The 22095-nt window shown below is 40.1% G+C and overlaps 1 protein-coding gene across 4 annotated transcripts in view; it reads left to right on the forward strand.

The window, feature by feature from the left end:
* myripb (myosin VIIA and Rab interacting protein b) overlaps positions 1 to 22095 on the forward strand; it is a 117171-nt gene that overhangs the window by 71425 nt on the left and 23651 nt on the right. For all 4 annotated transcript variants that reach the window (XM_067578444.1, XM_067578445.1, XM_067578446.1 and 1 more), the window contains exon 4: positions 10762 to 10898. In XM_067578444.1, the coding sequence (XP_067434545.1) occupies positions 10762 to 10898 (137 nt within the window). The remainder of the gene's footprint in view (positions 1 to 10761; positions 10899 to 22095) is intronic.

Consider the following 22095-nt stretch of genomic DNA (forward strand, 5'->3'; position numbering starts at 1 on the left):
ACAGGAAACACATTCTTTAATTTCTCAGTTGAATGAGCTTCAATTAAAGAGTGATTACACACCCTCCATATCAGGGGACTAACCAAATGTAGTAACAATGAAATGATTCTAACCAGTTGTGTTTACTAAATCACACAAATAAGCCAAGTTTTACTGCAGGGATGCACCTGAACCACTCGTTTTTTTTGCCCTGAGTGAGATCTTGACTTTGTCATGGTGCACAGCCAAGTTGCTGAATAGCTTTGTCTTGCAGCCAGGATGCCTGCTGTTGGGTGTTGGTGTTGCTATTCATAGTGTGAATCTTTGAGGAAGTACACAAAATAGTTGATAAATATATGCATACATACAATTATGCTGTAATAAAGTGGTTACAGTTGGAATCAGCTTTTTGAACATTTTACTGCAGAAGAACTTATGGCCAACATGTCTGCCCTTCAGTTAGCTATCACTACTTCACGTCATTGCTCTTGTGCATAAAGTTGGACTCATTTCTTATTTTCAAGTTGCAGAGATATTTTCATTAGATGTCAGTCTTCGCTCTCTCTTCTCAATGTTTGTGACCTATATGTGCTAATTTGATCGAGTGAATAAAGCTTGTTTGGTCCGTTGCATGGCATTCTTGGTCCATAACACATGCACAGTAGTGTCATGTTAAATTATATATGTACTGGTGCTAATGGTTCAAATTGGTAATTATACTAGGGTAAGGTGATAGGAGTAATTTTGTATATATTAAAAAGTATTTCTGATCATGCAATCTGCTCTTCAAAATCTGGCAACTACATCAAATCATTCCCCAGCACAGAAGTGCTTCTGGAGGCCTGGTACACTGTGCCAGTGAACTGTAGTGTTTTGATAACACAGTTCTACAGTATGCCGTATTTACAGGGTAGAGAGAAACAACCAGGCCGACAGACAGCCGACAGGTGAAACAGAGAACATGATGGAAAACAAAGACAGGAGTTGTGAGAAGAGCCTGCTGTTCCAGCGGTGATTTTGTCTTCTAGGTTGGTGTTGTGTGACTAACTTGATGGGAACTGCGCCCAGGATGAGGGCAGCCTGAGGCTTGTTTTGGAAGTGGGCCATTCATTGGTTTCCAAATTCGTGGGAGTGCAGTGAAATGGCTAACTTTATTGGCCTGATTTTTGTTGCCTTTCCTCCAATGAAATGTACTCAAGAGAGTGGAGTATGTGGCCCTAAGGTCACAACTATACAGCAATCATTTCAGTAGAAAAACACTGGAACACACGCAAACGACTGCAGACAAAACACACACTTAATGTGATGGGAACTTGTTTGTTAGGGCTATCAAAATGTCTTCTTTATCAGAGAAAAGCTGACGTCTCCTTCAGGCATGGTTATTCATTATATTCATGAAATGGCTTAGTAAAATAGAGCCAGACATGCTGGTGTTAGTGATCAGATTTGTGGATATGGAGTTTAATGTGCTTCTCTGCGTCTTTTGGCTTATGCCCCATTTGTGTTTGGATTTCAGACACAAAGCACTGTCGTGTTTTATTCTCTGACAGGCAGCCGTCTGCCCTTAAAACATTACAAACAGCGTTAATCTGATTTATCTTTAACTGCATGCGGCCTCTCTGGTGTGTAGAACATTAAAGGCCTGCTTATGTGAGAAATGACACCAGTGCATTAATGGGAAATGTCTTTAAAGGGAAGGACTGGTACGACCTGAAGCCTTTTTAATCTGGAGAGCGAGCAAGCACTTTACAGACAGTTTCCCATCATGCCTTTGGACTAACAGGAAGTGAGTCGAACTTTTACATTTCCATTTGAATCAGTCTTTCTGTGCTCTCTGCCTTCTTTGGTCACAGTAGAGCTCATTTATATAGACAAATGTCAAACCTTGATGTCTGGGGCTGCTCTGTAACCTTCTGTGAAACTTCCTATGCACTATGTTCTTCCTCTGTGAGAAAACAAAAAAGGTTTTTCTCAGCTTCCCGGCTTATCAGGCACCTTCAACAAAGAACGACGAATCACACGCTCACAGAGATCTTAAAAGAGCAACTGCAGCCAAAGTCGGTTTGTCTGCTTCCCCCACTTTTCCATTGAAGATTGATTCACATGGATTACATAGACTTGGGGGTGTGCTTTGAAAAGAACTTCTAAAAATAAACCCCAGGAAAGAATTGCCCCATGTGCTGGGACTCCATGATGCCAATCAACGCAATGACCTTTTTTTCCCCATCGTCTCACATGCTCACTGTCCTTCCTTTGCCTGTATTTCCCTTCCCCTGTCCTCTCTTTCCCCTCCATTGCTCCTCTCCTCTGTCTCTAACAGGTGACAGCGTATATGTAGTCTGGTGTTGTCAGGCCGGGTTCCCTCTGCTCCCTAACAGGCTGGTTAGACTGACACTTCAGTACTTTGGGCTCTGGCAGCTTCAGTATGCTGTTCCCCCATTGTCCTGTTTGTCCTTTTCTGAAAGTGACTTGATGTCTGTGGTTGGAATCAGGTTAATGACCTTCACCCACTGCCTCCCTCTCATTCTGTTTTCTCTCAGTCTCCATTGAGTGTTTTTACATTTCATATACTGCACACATATAGCTGACACCATCATCAGCTGAGCTGAGCACGTAGGGGGTTCATACCTTGCAAATGAGCACTTCTGCACTTCTTGTTGGATAAATTGGTAGTCGAGGTCCCCTGGTTATAGGACAGAGTCTCAGTAACAACCTTGTATGCTGTGCAAAAGGAAAATAAATCATCTTTAAAAAAGCTTTCTTGTGCACTCACTGTGTAATCTCAAAAATCCTGTTATTTCAATGGATTTTCATTTCCTGGTTGAGGTGTTTGATGACAGTAAGAGGATAAAACCAGAGTTCCCACCCTGACAGTGACCTTAAAAAACCTACAAAAAGCCAGTGATGCCACCTTATTGTAATTTAATTACCACCACATGCTTTGAATTTCTTTTACAAGGCAAATTTGTTTTGTTTACAGGCTTTTGCCTCTTTCAGCCTCTAATCATATTGGCTCTACATGATTTATACTCTCCATAATTGCTCCGATAAAGGCTGCAGGGAGCTGCAGTTTTCATTATCCACACAGAATAGCCAGATGGAGGAAGACTTGAGCGGTGAAAAGCGTAACCGCAGCCTATTCTGTCACTCGATTTCCCACATTGCTGGGCTGCTGCAGTGCGCTGCCTCCCCTTAAAATCCCATGTGGTGCTCAGGCTGTGCAGAAGCAGAGAGCAGATTATCTCCCTTTCCCATATGCTCTATACATCCACACCGAAATAAATGTAAATACAAAGTGGCCTGTGAAAAACCTGTCTGTGGACTCTATGGATATACTCACACTGAAAGTGTTAGCTAACACTAATGTTTAAGTGACCTTCTGGAAGTCTAATATCAGTTCAAGCCCTCATCCTAAAATGACCCACATGTGCAACTGAACAACAAATGATGTGACATCTGGCCAGCTGTTAAGGGAGCTACATTGTGCTCCACGCCCTAACCTAATTGTTTCAAGTGCTGGATTACACTACAGTGTAAATGGAGGCATTTCCCTAAATGTTATTTGAATTTTATTCCACACATGAAATGTCATACAGTAAAAACTACATGGAACTTGGTATTTAGTAGTCCATACTGTGGGCACATGAACACAGTTAAGATATGTATAAGACCAAAATTTCTTCATTATAATTGGGGAGAGATGTCAGGTATTGTGAGATGGTGAAATATGATCCACAGAGTCTGGTTTGAGTAACACATCACTGAGTTTGAAGGCTCATCAGACACCGAAACACTGCACAGTGATTTATAAGACTCTGAGACTAGATTTTACAACTCCGGAAAGTTATTATGTTGACAATTGTTTTTTGTGACAACAAAAGATTGCAAAGTAAATAAGATTAGTAGATTAATCAATTAGTTACCAACTATTTTGATAATCAATTAATCATTTTGAGTAATTTTATAAGAAGAAAATGTCCATCATCTTGATCGTGATTCCAGCATCTTAGATGTGAATATTTTCTGTTTTCTTTAGTCCTCTGTGACAGTAAACTGAATATCTTTGAGTTGTGGACAAAACAAGACATCTGAAGACATCATCATGGGCTTTGGGAAACACTGATAGACATTTTTCACCATTTTAATTTAATTTAATTTAAACATTTAATCACAGATAACCAAGAAAATAATCAACAGATGAATCAATAATGAAAATGATTGTTAGTTGCAGCCCTAGAAATTTGGTATTCACATTGCGTAATCTACCAGGGAGGTGCGCCCCACATATTTGGTTGGCCAATACAGCACAGACAATGATTGCAGGATGATGTTGTGCTGCAGTCAAAAATTGAGCAGCTAAAGGTTCAACTTTTTTTCCAGATGACCCTATACTTGTTTTTGTCGGAGCCACCTGCATTTGCACCCCACTGCGTCAACAAAGGGGCCTCAAACTAAATGAGAGGGCTTTTTCAGTAGGACTAAAGTCAATCTGAATGTCTCTTCATTACTGATGAGTCATTACATAGTGGTAGTAAGGCCTGAGGTATGCTTGACTTGAACTAGTTCATACGACTAGTTCAACTACAAGGAGAATGATGCACACTTTCAGACAGTCTCCCTTCAAATGCATTCATGGTGTTGCACTTGCTTGCATGTGCAAAAAATGGCTGAAGCGGCTGTCAACTTTCTCACCTCTGCACACCTGGCCAATCTCAAGCTGGCTTCAATATCGAATTGTTGCTCTCAGAAAGTTTCAAAAATTGTCACACACAGCCCACCCAATTACGACATCAGAAAGATGTGGGGCAAAGGGTTCTTTGACACTGTTCAACTATCTGACAAGCACTTTGTTTGAAGCATATCGGCCCTTGAGCAGTGATTCTGTGCAGAACATTTTTGACAGAATGAACAAAGGTGAGGTGAGATCTCTCCGAAGCCTCTCTGAAGTAAGACAGTAATAAACTATTGTATTACAATACAAAGATAGGCACACTCCTCGTCCTCATCTACAGCGGTGAAAGTATGATCTATTGCTGTGTCTGGATGCACTGATATATACTGGTATATCAAGTCTCAGATATTACCTAAAATAGGAAATTGTACAGTATTGAAGAATTTCTATAAAACTCCTGTTGTGAGTTTTATACAACATTTCAGATATTAAACCCCATTCACTTTCACTTTCTGCCTCGCCCATACAGAGAATAATAGATGTCTCAAATGGGGGGAAATTGATTATTTAGTGCTTGTTGTCACAGTTCTGTAAGGGTCAAGGTCTAATCCTGTTTTTCATTGATTAAAACATATTTAAAATCAGTATTTGCGGTGTAAAGGTTGCACAGATCTGACCGTCAAACCCCTAAAAATCAGGACCACTGCTTAGAAAACCACAGTGTGAGCAGCTGTGTAATTCTTTTTGGTCCCTCTATCCATGCTCTGTCTGAGAGCACTTTGTCCAAATATGACTCATTCCCCAGTCCCTCATACTGTGCCACGGGCTCCTGCTGCTGACACATTCATCTGTAACACCCTGGATAGTAAAGGTCTGCAGACAGAGCAGGGTGATAAAGAGGAAGAGGAAAACAGAGGAAAAGACAGAGCAAGGGAGAGAGTAAAGTTGACAGCTCTAGGTCTTGAAGGGAAAGCTCATAGGAGGAAGAGATGGCAGAGTAAATTGCTTGACCGCTGCCTGGAGCCGAGCTGCTCCTAAATTTAGACTTTTTAAAGACGCAGGTAAGTGAAGCGGATGCAGCAGCATTTCCGATCTGAACGTACCGTCGAACGCTGCGCTGCATGCAAATGTGTCTGCTCTCTGACCTGAGGTCTGTTTATTTAATGACCCTCCGCTCTGCATGAGGGAGCCTGCCAACTGCTGGGTTAACTATGAAACAGAGAGAGATACTTGGTGTTTTTATAGACCCCTCACATATGGTCACACATTGTGCCGTAAGTTCACAAATTCTCACTCAACTTAAGCGAGTCTTACTTCAAATGAATTAATATTCTGAGTAGCACACAGTGTGTTATTTTATTTGGTGCATTGCCTGTGTGTACACGCACAAAGCTGAGGTGTGTTTTTAAACTATGCTGTACTGCGTACAGTTTATATACAGGAACATACACTGTAACTGTCCTCGGCATTAAGAATCACTGCAGAGAGTCATTTTAGAGCAATCATTTTAATCTTCTGGCATCATGATGAGCATCACATCTGCACTATGAAAACTAAAAATAAACACAAAAATTGCTGCTTGTTAACCTTTTCACTTAAGATAAGTATAATAGGTTGTAAACAAATCATATAAATTTGTAATTATTATGTTTTCTTACATATGCTGCACATTAAATGACATGTTAAACAACTCAAAAATTAAAAAAAACACATGTATTGACAACAATGAGTAATTTAGTGTTGCTAAATTAGCATATGCAATGCTTCTGGCACCAGATAATGACACTGTAACTTTCAATAATACTGCATGTAACCATTTTACAGCCTTTAAGTTTCTTACCTGTTTATACACAGAGCCAAATACTACATACCTCACTACGCTTACCTCTGCTTTAGCTCTTTAGATTCCTGAGCTGAGTGTATTATTATACACCTATGTGAGTGACTGACCATGAATGAATAAATGAGCTTGTGGTCATTGACACACACACAGGCACACATATACACACACACTTAACCACTAAACCAGGAAGGCAGAAATTAAAAGAGACAAAGGCTTAATGAACACAAGAGCATCTCTCACCACCTTACATTTATTATACACATGAGCTCTTTCCATATTTCCTTTCCTGCCAATCTGAATGGCAATCACAGAGCCACAGGCAGGAGATCAATATTCCAAAGGTTATGTGCAGGACAGCTGCTGTGAGAGACTTGTTTTCCTGCCTGTTGCAAACCAGACGCTGTTTTAAATCACACGGACAGGTTGGTAAGGCTGTTCCTCAGGTCTGCTGAAATTGGCTCATTGGCTTTTTAGCAGTTGACCCACGACCTTGTATTTTGTCCTTCAGCCTGTTCTGCCAACACTGAATATATATATATACAGTATATATATATATATATATATATATATATATATATATACTGTATATATTTTCTTGGGCAGGGGATGTGGATGAAAGGCCGCTAATTCTTGTGATGTCTCTTAGTGTCTTCTGGTCAAAGTTAATGAATATCAGTATGACTTTCTTATTCCTTCAAAAAAAAAAACTTTTCATTAGAACAGAACAGAATAGTTTTATCCTTCGTACACAACAAAAGAGTTGGTATAAAGAAAGCAAGGCTGCGCTAGATATGATCACTCTTCCAGCTTTCACTCATTAAGACCTCACAACTCGAGGGCTTTAACTTCCTGAACATCAGGCTCTTTGATTTTACCCCGGAGCTGAGAACAATCTAATTTTTCGTCTTATTTTCTTCTATTAACAAGAACAGTCAGTCTGCGAGTCTTCAGAGGAGAATAGAGTCTATTTGATGTTCTGTTATAGTCAACCCCCACTCTTCTTTCCACTCCCTTTGCTCTTCTCTCCCCTCTCCCTATAGCAGCCTCAACAGAAGCTGAACCAATTCATTAGAAGGCTCAGAAAGTCAATTATGGTAATAGTTCCCTTTGCCAGATGAGGCGGGAACTCAGCAAAGCCAGATACTTTTTCTTGCATTTCTTCTATATGTTCTTCTATATATTTTATTTAGACCTCATTTAGATGTGCAAATCGATCTTCTCAAGTACAGAGGGCAAAAGTGCTGCAGTGAAGAGGAGAGGATGAGAGGGGAAGAGCTGGTTCCCAAGCTTCCACGCACAGCCGGGCCAATGCGAGCAAAGAGATGATGGAGGAAGTGTAGACCCCAGTGTCAGGAGACCATCCACAGGAATCCCTCTTACTTATTCATGCAGCAGCCGAGCATCAGGGACTCTCCCAGCCTCATTATGAAATGTGTATTTGCAGAAGCTCAGGCAGCAGCGCAGCTCTTGCTTGAAAGCCTCTGCTTATCCACTCCACTCTCCTCCCTTCTTCCTCTCTTTTTTAGATTGCATCACTCTAGGGGAGCGATGTCATGCTTCAGTCATCGAGACGCCTCTGCTGTTGTCTTAAATCCCTCTCTCTCTCTCTCTGTCTCTCTTTCTTTTTTTTATTTCTGAAAGGCAAAGCTTGGCTAATTTTAACAAGTTTGTGTAGCTGGCTTGGAAGGAAACAGATGCCTGAGCTGAAGTTTGCATTTACTTATCATCTGTTTATGTGCCAATCTGAGTGACAGGCAGGCAGAAGAATGAAAGCAATGCACCACTGTGAAGCTATAGATTTGAAGCCAAAACGTCCTGGAATGAGCTGAAATGAACATGTGGCAACACTGATTCTGCATACATTGACTCTTCAAGGATTTATGTGTGTGTGTGTGTGTGTGTGTGTGTGATCGTGCATGTTGCTCAGGCACTCAGTTTAATTTAAAAGCTGATTAAGATTCCACTCAGATAACTGTACATACACTGGAACCTTGCAGCCTTTTCCTTTTTTTTTTCAATAGACCTTTCAGTTCAAAGGTCGCTCCCTGTGGCTCCATGTTCATTTCAGAGTACAGGTGGAACCTATTTGTATTTCTGCCTCATACTCTACGATGCCACCTCGGCACTCTGTTGCTATTCCAGATTCATTCCTGTGCCTTCTTGCTCGGGCCGAGAGGGAGATAAAAAAAAAAAAAGAGCATGCCTCTTCACTGGAGCTCGGCAGCTACCATTAGAGCGACTAGGTTGACCTGTGGCATGAAATTAAGGAGCTGAGGCCCATTGAGCAGCCCGGCTGATAGAGGCAGACTGAGATAATAAATCTACTGAGGAAGAGAGAGGGAGGGTAAGAAAGAGGGAGGGAGGGTGAGGATGGATGCGGTAGCCCGTGGAGCCTCAGGGGCACTCAGGATCCCTTTATGAGCGTGGCTATTTTCACCCTCTCCTTCAACAGCCTGTCTCTTCATTGAGCAGTGGCATCAACATGAACATGCACGCTCAAACACTCCGTCATGTACTGTGTCTACTCCCCCACTTTTTCCTCTGCTGTTTCATAAGCAGGGTTATTTGAGTCAGTCTTAGCAGGATTGGTGGTTACAGGAATAAAATGAAGGGGTACGCTGAGGACACTGAAATCAAAGCTCCCGTAAAGGACGAGGCTTAATGTATTCTTTATTTTTGTTGTTGTCAACAAATCCTATGAAAGGACCAAAATGACAGTCACCAGCCTCATCCTTTAAAGACAGGCTGCGTTGGCAGTGGTTCAACTGAAGGTGCTCTGTCATTCAAACACCCATGTGAAGGAAAAGAGTGATGTTGCTGAATCAATCAAATCATAATCACCTGATCATATGTGTTACACCATATTTCTTTATCAGTAGTTAAATACAAAATGTTAGTATAAAGAAGTGTATAATTTAAAGTTTTTTCATAATTTCAAGTTAGGAAATCACAAAAGAAAAAATCACGTTAAGTATTAAAAGTCCACTCATTTAATTAATTAATAAACTATGAAGGTGCCATAGGCTAATTAACAAATGTTTAATATATAGTAAGCTGTCAGTGTGTGGATACTGCAGTAACACTTTACTTTAAGTGCCCCTATTTAGCAGTATAGTAAAACACAGTTGTAAAAACATGAAATATGCCTTCATAGAAACACTCAAAAATGTCCTTATGTTTGCTTTTAACTACTTATAGTTTGTTATTAACCATTTGTTTACTGTTTTTATGCTTATAAATGCTAAATTAGAGGACTTTAAATAAAGTGTTACCAGTACTTCATTTTATTTCATGCACAATGTTCATAGATGACCAAAGAAACCTTGTAGGTGCACCAATATTCATACCGATCAACACTTACACTCATAAATATATGAATAACTTCATTTAAATATTGTGGTTGTGTGTGTGTTTGAGCGTGTGAGTGTTTCTGAAGGATGTTCTCCTGAAGGTGTGTCATCGGTTATGGTTCTTTAGTCTTAGCAATTCGACCTGTTTTTGTCTGAGAATTTTACAGTAAATCTGTCAAAGTGTGTTGCGTCTGTTCAGTGTTTCGAATGTGTGTGACAGTGGCATGAAAATGCAAAAGCAGAGCAGGAGGGGACTGCAAGATTAAGTTGGCAGAGTTTCATTCAATCCGACGCAACACTGGCGCAAAGGGAGCGCTTTTCTGAGGGCTTTTCATAACACACTCCATTATGAATTACCACTTATGTAATCATCTGTTCTGTGCTGAGGTCTGACGGGTTGGCATTCAAACGCTGACCGGCCTCTCACCAAGAAATTAGGAAAAGCCTGTAAACGATGTGGCGTTCAGACCTGAAAACATGAGCATTCACCGCAGTCATACACACTGCTTGATTACTGCATAATAGCAAAGTACACAAATACTCTTCATCTCTTCAATACAGCCTCCACATACGTACCAGAGCCAATTATTTGCTTCAAATCATAGAACAAGACTTTAATCTGACAGCAAACATGAACCTGCATTTAAAAATACACCTGCCTGGCTCTAAAGAGAAGAGAAGAATTTTCATTTTGTCTTAAAATGATTGAAAAAGTCTGGAGATCTGCACTTTAATCACCGAAAGATACTCAAATTAAGCAGATTTTAATGAAGTCTTGGCTTGAATTTAAAGTTATAATCCTGGTGTAGTTATAATAGTCTGATTCCTGCCAGTTTCTTTGCCATCTGTTCTTTTTGACTTAATGTCATGTTTTCTGTCTTTCATCCCTCCTCCCTTCTTTTCTTTCTTGTCTACAGGATTTTGAGGACACAGTCCCTTGAATGGTATTATAACAACGTGAAGAGTCGCTTCAAGAGGTTCGGCAGTGCCAAGGTTTTGAAGACTTTGTACAGAAAACACATTATCGAGAGAGGAGCTTTCTCTGATCTCCCAGGTAACTTCAGCCATTTTTAATCAGCCATGCATGGTCTCTGTTATGTTGCCACTCCTTTGCTGTTTATTTTTATCTATTATGATTCTCCTCTGCATTATCTTTTGATTGTAGAGCGGCCTCGTGTCTCTGTGCGATGTTCGTGTCAAGCTGTGATGAAAGCAATTTCACTGTTTTGGCCAGAGACTTAATATAACTCTTCCTCAACTCGGAAAAAATGAGGTTTCATTTGAGATTCAAGGCTCTGGTCAAACATTAAGAGTAAACACAGACAAGCTGACTTGATTGCTCATTAGTTTGTTTGTTCAATGATCACTCATGTTGTTTCACACATTTTGTTCTCTTGCTGACTGATTCACTTAATGACTTTCTTGCTGGCATGTAGAAAGAAAGATTTTCCCATAGAAAAATACACATGACACACACACACACATCTCCAGGATAAAGTTCAAGATGGGTAATGCTTATGTGAAACTTGTCACTCTTTGCTCTTTCACTCTCCTTTCATGTTTAAATTTCATCGCAACATTGTTTTTTGATTTAAGGAATCCAATTTCTTCCATAGCTTGGTTTACTTTTTAAAATGCTTTTGCTATTGCACCTGTGAATGTGAATCAGTCATCCCTTGCTTGAGTGTGTGTGTGTTGTCTGTGCGTTGCTTTGTGTGTGAGCGCGTCAGCAGTGATGGTTTCCCCGCAGACGTGTCCTGCCAGTTTATCCCTGCGGTGGCTCAGGCCACTTTGCGTCCTCAGTGAATTGTTCCTGTGCAGGACAGCAGCAGGGCAGCTTTTATCCAGGCCCCCACCCCCAAGAGCACAAGAGAGCACAGAGGGGATAAATCAGGTCAGACTGGATGGGGTTGAGACGAGGGGATGTTTAGGAAATCGCTGAGACCACAAATAAAGGAAGTTTATTTTTGGGCATGAAATGCAAAGTGAGACAAAAGTAATAGTAATAGTAAGCAATGATAAGAAAATACATCTGCTAACATGCAAGCCACACAGTTTTGTGTGGCTATTACATTTTCCTCTCTGCAGACAGCACGTCTAGCCATTGTGAAACCCGACATAGCCATCTTGATGGCTAAAAAATAGCTAGAGTTGGCTCATCAGGGATCTAGAAATATGTTGGTCAGAAAGAAGCTTATGTTGCCTAATAACATGGTATGTTAGTTCAGTCTTTATTGTCCTGAGGATATTATTTTGCAGCAAGGCAGCATTAAAAACACATAAAGACAGTAAACACACACTAGTACGAAAGCCAAAGACTAAAACTAGATGACCATAGTTGTATTTCACTCTAGTCATCCTTCCAATGCAGGACAATCATGATTTTTGTGGTAGCTGTAGCTTCTGCACTGCTATGTGAGTGTTTTCTGATTTCCTCTCCACTCCTCTCCTCCTCTACCTCTCCTGTTCCCTTTCCATTCTCTCCCTCTTTCCTCCATGTTTTGCTGGACTATTCTCCTCTCCTCTCCTCTCTTACATCATCTGGGGAGGAGGAAGGATTATATGACTGGGTTGCTGGTGTCCCATGCAGCTCACATGAGCCCAACAGATTATACAGCTTTCAATTCTCAAATTCTCGCTGCTCCTGCTAACTGGCTAGCTGACTGGCCAGCTTGCCATACGATTATGGATATACTGTGATGTGTGTGCATGTTTATGTTGCTTGTGTGTATATGGATATTAAAGCTTAAAGGGGCTGTAAGTGATATCAGCATTTTGACTAACTTCCTGTCTGTTCTTGCAGTTAGCACTCCCTTCCCTCCTCCCTACATCACCACATGAACATGCGGCAGTCTTCACCACAGCAATATTAGGCAAATATCTGTATAGCTACTGCAGAGTAAAATATGGCTTATCTATCAAGATGTAGTATGGCTAGCTGTGCATCGCTTTCCAACCCCTTTCAAAACTTTTAGATTTTTCCACCAATCGAAGGCCACACCAATATAAATGCTGGTCTTACATGACTCCTGTCTCTTTTTTTCCTGGCAACTTTCTTTCTTCTTTCTTTTCTTCAGCCATCTTGATTTACTTGGTATATTTGGTTGTGTAAGCTGTTCTTGGCAGCGCTGGAATGGGTAGCTTCACCTGTTCTGCCATGGTACTGAAATTCTGCTGCCTGCCTATGAACGTGCAGAGAGGATTGCCTCTTTGTGGAGTTCTCTCTCCTGATTGGATAAAGTGGGAACAGGATATCAGAAAATGTATTTTCTGTTTACTGTAGAGTGGAGGGACTGGGAGACCCATGTTAATGACCACACTATATCAGTGATGGCTGTCAGAATGTAGAGCTATTTAACATTTATTTTAACAAAAAAATATTGCTTACAGCACCTTTCAGTCAGATATTGTCTTTGTATGTAGGTAAACATAAAATTTATTGGTTGGTAAAGATTTTTCCCTGAGTTATGGTATCATATCTTTCCATTTTGTGTTTTCTTGTGTGTGTTTATATTGAAATATCTTGTTGATTCCATCCTTCACCCTTCATGTGATTTATCAAACTGTCCACAAGAAGCCAAGGCTACATCCAGCAAAAATATGATAGAGTTTTTAATGTATTTGAATGAAAGAAAATGCCTTTTAAAACCTTTTGTTGTGAATAATTTACGTTGCGAGGCAGCTGGATTTGCAAAATTATGACATCACAAAGATCACGAGAGAATCCATGTTGTCAGGCTTCAAGTTATGCGCTTGTGTCAGCACCGCAAATCCAGCTGCCTCCAAGGTAAGATGGTGATAGACTGATGGTTCATCCAATCACCTGCCAAGTATTTTTTGAAAGTGCTTGCCTTTTTGCAAAAAGTTTCCAAGTACAACTTCTCAGATGGTTCTGTGTAACAAACCATCTGGCGCATCAGGTTAGCAAATAATGGGACAGGTGCAAGTCTTTTGACAAGTATATCACAGTAACAGATTATCATGATGGATATGTCAAGAGTTACCTGTGAATGTGAATAAGTCCAGTCATCCCTCACTTTAGTGTGTGTGTGTTTTCCGTGCGTGACATGCTGCTTTGTGTGTGAGCGTGTCACCGGTGATGGTTTACCCGCAGACATGTCCTGCCAGTTTATCCCTGCGGTGGCTCAGGCCACTTTGCGTCCTCAGTTAATTGTTCATGTGCAGGACAGCAGCAGGGCAGCTTTTATCCAGCCTCCACTCCCCCCCCCCCCACCCCACCCCCGAGAGCACAAGAGAGCACAGAGGGGATAAATCAGGTCAGACTTGAGGGGAAACTGGATGAGGTTGAGATGAGGGAATGTTTAGGAATTCACCAAGACCACAACTGGGCTTGAAATGCAAAGTGAGACAAAAGTAATAGTAATAGTAAGCAATGATAAGAAAATACATCCACTAACATGCAACCCACACAATAGAGGAATACTATAAATAGCTGGCAATGCTAAATCTCTGTTATTATAGCAATGCTATTACATTTTCCTCTCAGCAGACAGCACGTCTAGCCATTGTGAAACCCGACATAGCCATCTTGATGGCTAAAAAATAGCTAGAGTTGGCTCATTGGGGATCTAGAAATATGTTGGTCAGAAAGAAGTTTATCTTGCCTAATAACATGGTATGTTAGTTCAGTCTTTATTGTCCTGAGGCTATTATTTTGCAACAAGGCAGCATTAAAAACATTACACATAAAAACAATAAAGACACACTAACAGGAAAGCCAAAGAACTAGATGAACATGGTTGAATTGAAGGACAATCATGATTTTTTTGTCTTAGCTGTAGCTTCTGCGCTGCTACGTGAGTGTTTTCTGATTTCCTCTCCACTCTACTTCCCCAATCATCTCTCCTCCTCTCCCTCTCCTGTCCCCTTTCCACTCTCTACCTTTTTCCTCCATGTTTTGCTGGACTATTCTCCTCTCCTCTCCTCTCTTACATCATCTGGGGAGGAGGAAGGATTATATGACTGGGTTGCTGGTGTCCCATGCAGCTCACATGAGCCCAACAGATTATACAGCTTTCAATTCTCAAATACTCGCATCGCCACTATCTGGCTAACTGACTGGCCAGCTTGCAATATGATTATGGATATACTGTGATGTGTGTGCATGTGTATGTTGCTTGTGTGTACTATATATGGATATCAAAGCTTAAGTCGGATATTGTCTGTGTATATAGGAAAACATACGATTTATTGGCTGGTAAAGAGAGAGTTATGGTATCATTTCTTTCCATTTTGTGCTGTCCTGTGTGTGTTTACACTGAAATATCTTGTTGATTCCATCCTTCACCCTTCACGTGATACATCAAACTGTCGAGAGGAAGCCAAGGCTACAACCAGCAAAAATAGGATTGGGTTTTTAATTCATCTGAATTGAAGAAAATGCCTTTTAAAACTTATTTTGTGGCAAATAATGGGACAGGCACAAGTGTTTTGACAAGTATATCACAGTAACAGATTATCATGATGGATATATCAAGATTTCTGTGCTTTCAACTAAACAGAAAACAATGAGACTTTACCCCAAGCAAGGAAATCAGCACTAGATTGGAAAAAAATCAATTAGATAAAGATGTTGCTCGTTAACAAACTGATGTTACACCATCCTGTTTGGTCTTTGCCCTGAGAGGAAAAGCTTTTATAATGTAGCCCAGAAACTCTGCCAGCGTCTTAATACTGGTCTCCTCTCTTCATGCATATAGAAAAGCGGCCACACGGGAATGTAAAACAGTGTCATAAATATTCCCATCTATATATGAAAGATAGGCTTCCTTTATATGTACCCCAGTTAAAAATGTCTTATTTCTTTATTTATCACCAAGGGACCAGTGCTAGTGAAATCAATTGTACGCCAGTGTGAAATGGCAGCTGACATGACAGTCAGCAAGAGAGATGTGACTGTTTTACATCTATCATGTCCCCAGAGAAAATGTGTGACCTTCAAACCAACAGGCGGTGAAGAAGGAGAGAGCGATTTGTACTTTCATGTCTGTCATCTCCGGTGGAAGGGAGAAACGAATACTCTTCGCCTAGAGGGTTTTCTCATTAAACATGGATTAAGTGTTTGTGGATAGTTAAACCATATAAAGAAGAACAAATATATCAGAGAAGAAAAAGAGAAGGTTTTAAGGGAATCATCCATCTTTTTTACTTTCTGCGTGAACAGCTAAATTTCCCCTTTTTCAGACCTCACCCAAGAACCTCTCTCATTAAGTGGATCGGCAGATGCCAAGCACTCATCTGAGTACCTATTAAATTAGTAATTAACGCCTTTGACGGCAGTATAGCATGAAATGAAGCAAATAAATGTGCAGCACTTGTGTTTACTCATACATTAATCTATCCTGAACGCCACATTATTAAACACTCTCAGGCTGTGGTGGATGAGAGGCTATACGTGTCAACATACTGAAATTATTAGATGTGACAGAAAACAGTGGAGCCACTGTAGTGTCCTGGGAAAAAAAAGGTTAGAGGAACAAACAGTTCTTTGAAGTAAAACATGCACATGTCACTTTTTTAAAATGAAATAAATCACTACAGTATTAATTCTTATCATTGCAAGTGTCTAAACACATTGATTTTGGATTTGTGTATGTCAATAAGAGTAAAAAACAACATGTAAGTTTGTTACTTTAAATACACCCCATTGAAAGAAATAGACTGACATTTTGGGAAATGCACTTATTCACCTTCTGGCGTAGAGTTTGATAAAAATACCACTCGGATATTTGTCCATTTAGTATAAAGCTACAGCCAGCAGCCGGTTAGCTTAGCTTGGCACAAAGACTGAAAACTGGGCAAAACAGCTAGCCTGGCTATGTCCAAATTTAACAATATTCACCTACCAGCACCTCCAAAGCCCACTAATTAACACTGTATATAGTTTGTTTAATCCACAAAAGTGTTAAAACGTTGCATAGTATTTTTACAGGGGAGGATTATGTGCTGGGCAACCTCACAGTGACAATAGTCTCCAGGAAGTTACTGCAACAGGCCAAAAAATAATTTTCTCATATAACCCCCCCCGTAAAACCACTGTGTGTCATTTGTACACTTTGATTTTTGTACAGATTAAACAAATGTAATGTGTTAATCAATCTTCTCATATAACGCTCAGCAAGAAGAGTGTTTCCTAAAATGTCAAACTATTCCTTTGAAGAGTGTGCATTCAGTTTTGAATACACACTATGAGCCCAAATTGCAGATATTACTGGTGGCTCAGCATCTCTCTAAAATGTATTTTATTTTTGTTTCCACCGTGATAAATTGATATAAGCACACAAGCTAATACTTGTACATTTTCTAACGGCTCAGCTGTTCATTTAATATCTCCATCACCGTGTAATTCTTATACATCACTTTCTACCACTCTAGTCTGGTTTAATGGTACAGCATCGTAAAATTTGCCATGAAATGCAATGTGATGAGTCTGTTATGAAGTACCAAAAGCTGGAATGATGTTTTTTTTTAAACCTCATTCATCTCAAACGAGGGATTATGGTTGTCCCACTTTTCTCCTGCCCTTTGTATTTTCCCTCACATCCCTCCAAATGTCTGTGGGAGGATTCCCACCTATCCAATAAGATAACGGTGACTTTAGAAATGTCAAACATATCATCACCTTCAAACATTGCTATTCTCTCTTGTGAGAACATTGAGAAAGAAGAGAAGCAGAGAAAAAAGGAGTGCCATGTTTTGAAAGTTTTTATTGCTGCAGTCGCCTTTTCAATATGATAAAGAAAGAGTTAATGTCCTTGTGTGTTTGCACTATATGTTTGGCTTTAATACAAAAGACACAATCAGAACTGATAGCATCAAATAATGCAGTGATGCACTTTATTATCTTGTAAGATATGATTCACTTATGTATAAGTTATGTCTCTGTAACTTATCTGTTATCTCTGTAAGACAGAAACAAAAAGGAAGTGTGCTTTGTGTTTGCTTGTGTTTGTATGTTCTGTGTGCAGGTTTTGACGTATAGGTCTACAGTCAATAAAGGGATGTGTAGAAAAATTGTCACCAGAGAAATCACTAGAGATCACGTACTAAGTTGAGTTGTAAAAATGTGAGTTTTTAATTGAGTTTGGCTGAAAATTGGTGGATAGATTGCTCTTGGATCAGTAATTGCATGTTTGGTGTTGATCAGGATGTGAGTTTTACATCGTCATTTGATTTTTGTCTCTGTCACTCTGTGAGCTGGTGTCAAAGTCTGACATGTGGGGCTTTTGTTTGAGCTGCTTAACAGCTTTGTATGATATTTTTTTGTCAAATCGAACCCAGAGGATAAAGAATAAACAAAATGTTACAGAGCCTGCCACCTTTCAAGTGACATCATCGCTGAGTTTTAATTGATAATCACTCATCAAAGCCAGAGATTTACAAGTAAAAAATGAAAAAGAAAATGGGAAGGAAAAATACATAAATACACAAATGCAGATAAATTTACCCAAGTTGAATAAGGGATTAAGGGAAAAATACATTTTCAGGGGCAATATGAAAAAAGGGAATCCAAATATGAGGAAATGAAAGCGTATGATGGATTTGGTGTCTCTGAAGCTCAGGTATGAATGGATTTTAGCAATATCCCTTTTGACAGAAGACTTAGTGTTGTCAGAAAAGAGACTTTAAATCAATTCACAGATTGTCAGGGCCGATGATAAGGATCTCCGTTTTATCTAAATTTAATTGAAAGAAGTTAGCAGACATCCAGTTTTTTTATATATTTTATGGTGGACAAGCTAGTCTTGTGAGGTTTTCAGGCCCTAATTCAACTTGGGTAAATTCTACATGTAGATATGGATCATCAGCATAAAAATGGTAGGCCATGCAATGCCTACGAATGAATCATCTAGTTGGAGAAATATAATGAAAATAGAATTGGTCCCAGAAAAGAGCCTTGGGGCCCTCCAAAGTTTGCAGTTTGACAAGTAAGAGGTGAACTGTTGGAGGGTAATCCTCCACTGATTGCCTTCTAATCTGTATTTGTCTTTCTGAAATCCTAGTTCGCTCTTCGGACCAGCTTTTATTTTATGTTACTTTGCTGGACAAGCAGTTGCAAGAGTTGCCATTTTGTGTGGACCGAACAAGGTCAGATAATGAATCTCCAATTCATTAACTTTTTTTTGCTTCTGGACCATAATTACAGCTTTTGTGAGCAGCAAAGCCAAATGAATTCAAATAAAACACTGCTTTCATGTGAACTGACAGCAGTATTCTTTCATAACCAAGAAAAGTGAGTCAGTGCCAGGACAATAGAGACAGTGACCTTGTTCTGCCTCTTTCCTGCTCTGCCAAAAGAGCAAAGCAGAAGGACTTACTGATTCACATTGTCTTTCAAGAGGTTTGTAGTCATTTAAGGCTTTCTACACTGCCTTGACAGATAAACCTACTTAAATATGGCTCAAGAACTTCAGACACTCGTAACTTCAGATACTCAAGCGTATTGTCACTTTTTGGATCGGTGTCTGTGATCTTTGAGCTGAAAGCTTAGTGACTCAGAGTACAGTGTTGTGTCTGTAGGGATTGGAGGGCAGAATGTTAAACAGAAGCCCAAAGCCACTGCTGACGAAAAGCAAACAACTACAGTGCTAGGGCCACTTTGGTGTCAGGGATGAAACTGGCTCTTTTTCACCCATGTACAAATGTCTGTTTGCCTGAATACATGGACATGTCAGTGTAGACTGAAAACTCTGACCTTATCAGCTGTACAGTTGTCATTCAGTCAGTCTGGTCTATGTATAAGGTAACAGTCGCACTGAACCGTGACAAAAACAGTTGCTTGCTGGCGTGTTTTTCTTTTCTGGTGAGAATTTTTACACTGTACAGCATGGCAAGCTAAAAGAAGTTGTTTACCTTGATGACATGTTGGAGGCGTGCAGAAAATACATTAAGAATCTGTTGTCTGCAACTTGTCATCTAACATCTTACTGTGGCCACAGTGTGGTTGTGTAGACTTGTTTTGTTGAAGAATAGCACCGCTAACAAACGTTGCTAACTTGGTGATAAACATATTTAATTTCCTAGAACTTAAACGTAAAAACTTAGCCTTAGCCCTCTGCTTTTTCGATGATGGAAAGTTTTTAATGTGAGGCAGCAGAAGCAGAAAATGTTATCATCAGCATTAACTTAACAAAGCTTTGATATGGCTGAAAGCGATCAGAAAATGCAAGAGATAAACTAAACTCCAAAGCTCAGATTCACTTAGAAATTACAAAAGTAGTGTGAACAAGCACTGAACACATAGACACAGCTGTCTCTGTGGTCTCCAGTGCAGCCACACATTTTAAGTTGCACAAAACACAACTTGTTTGGGAGGGGGAGTTTGTCACAGGTTAGCCACGGCCAGTCCTGCTACCAGACAGGACCATGGCAGCGCAGCTCAGCATAGCTATCCCTGTGTGAGCTTGTGGAGCACAGCTATGGCTGACTGATTTGGGTACATGGAAAAACAGCCTAGGGCTTCTTTTGAGTCTGGTATTGTGGATCGCAGGTGACAGTAGTTGCATGTAAATGAAGAAATTAAATGCTAAAAGCTAATTGCTAATTATTGGAGACATTTTGCTCATTCATTTTGCATTCCACTTCCATCATTTGAACTTTAAAGGGCATGTTTGCCCTGGGACCAATTCATTTCTGCATGCACACATAAAGACACATACTTGTGAATGCTGCAAGCACCACTCGGATGGTAGTAATAAGTATATGAATACAATTATTATTATAATTTCGAAAGGGTGCAGTTTTGTCTTTAAACACCCTACTTCATTTGTCTTTGAGTTTGTTTTTATGACAGTTTTGAGATTACATTGACAACATCTCAACAAAAGGTGAGTAAAACTCCCAAATAAAAGAGACAAATGAACATGCAGGCTTGTTTACTTTTCTCAACCTCCCAGCCTGTCGTGATGTAAACAGACATCCTGTCGCTTCAGCCGTTGTTCTGAGGACGCTGTTTATGAGACTGTGTGTGCTGCCAGATGCTGCATTGTAATTAAAAGGAAACCGTCTGGACTCTCCTTCCTCCTCCTGCTGCCGCTGCTGGCACTTCAGGAACGTTAGCTCTAAGTGGAGCTTTACTGGCTCATTTATTTATACACTCTCACACTCTTTCTTTTGTTCTCTCTGTCTCTTCACATATTCTATCTTTATGACACTCTATTTATTTCACTCAACTTAATCCCCACATTGTGAGAATTTGCAATTTTGCAAAATTTCCAACACTTTTTCGGGCCAAAACCACATTGGACTGATTTCTTTAGCGTTTGAAATGGTCCCATTAAACCATATTTTTCAACTATGTGTGCATTAGTCGTATAATACACTACCACCAGAGACTGGAATTTTTAATAAGTGGGAGATGTCAGAGCTCTGAGAGGACAAAATAAAAAATAATGATAATAACAACGGCCTAAATGGGGGAAAAAACCACTAGGTGACTAACTGGAAGAATCATCAGCATGTTTTGGTGCAGGGTATTCATTAGGATGTTTTACAGAATGTGTAAAAACACAGCCTATATACTGTACATGAAGGCTGAATCATATCAGTTATCCAGTGAGGGTTAGACACTTGGTTGGCCAGCTTGGTGCTGAACCTCTAACACAGAAACTCCAAAATAATAACATACAACAAAATTACATATGCAGACTTTTGATTTTGATATCACAGCTGCTTCGCCGAGCGCTAACAGCTTTCAGTTACAAAATGTACTTGTACTGTACATCGATCATTGACAAAAGCTGTTGGAAAACTAAACAATTTAGCTATATTAATAACAAAAAAGAAAAAAAAAACATCCAATAGCATGCCCTTGATATCTCACACACACACATGTACTGTACATGAAACAACACACACCCTTGCAGATGCAGGCTGCCGCTGTCATCTGTGCAGTTACCATGGTGATATTGAGCGATTTCCTCATCCACTCCCTTGAGCGGTGGAGTGGCAAGCAGTGAGGAACAAAGGTGAGATGATGGTCATAGAGAGGAAATATGGAAGTTGGACGTGAGGAGGAATGTGCTGGACTAAGAGACACACACTGACCTTCCATCACCTCTGTAGCAACGAGGCAGTGATGCCGGTCTGGGCCAACCACTGAAGTAATCACTAACTCAGTGTATCATAGCTGCCTTGACATATATGATTCATGGATGAACAGCAGGCATGAATGGAGAGAATGACAAACAAAACGATGATGTGGTGACTCCCTTTAGCAATATGACATATTA

This window comes from Thunnus thynnus, chromosome 21 (genome assembly GCF_963924715.1).
Source record: "Thunnus thynnus chromosome 21, fThuThy2.1, whole genome shotgun sequence".
Classification (NCBI taxonomy): Eukaryota; Metazoa; Chordata; class Actinopteri; order Scombriformes; family Scombridae; genus Thunnus; species Thunnus thynnus.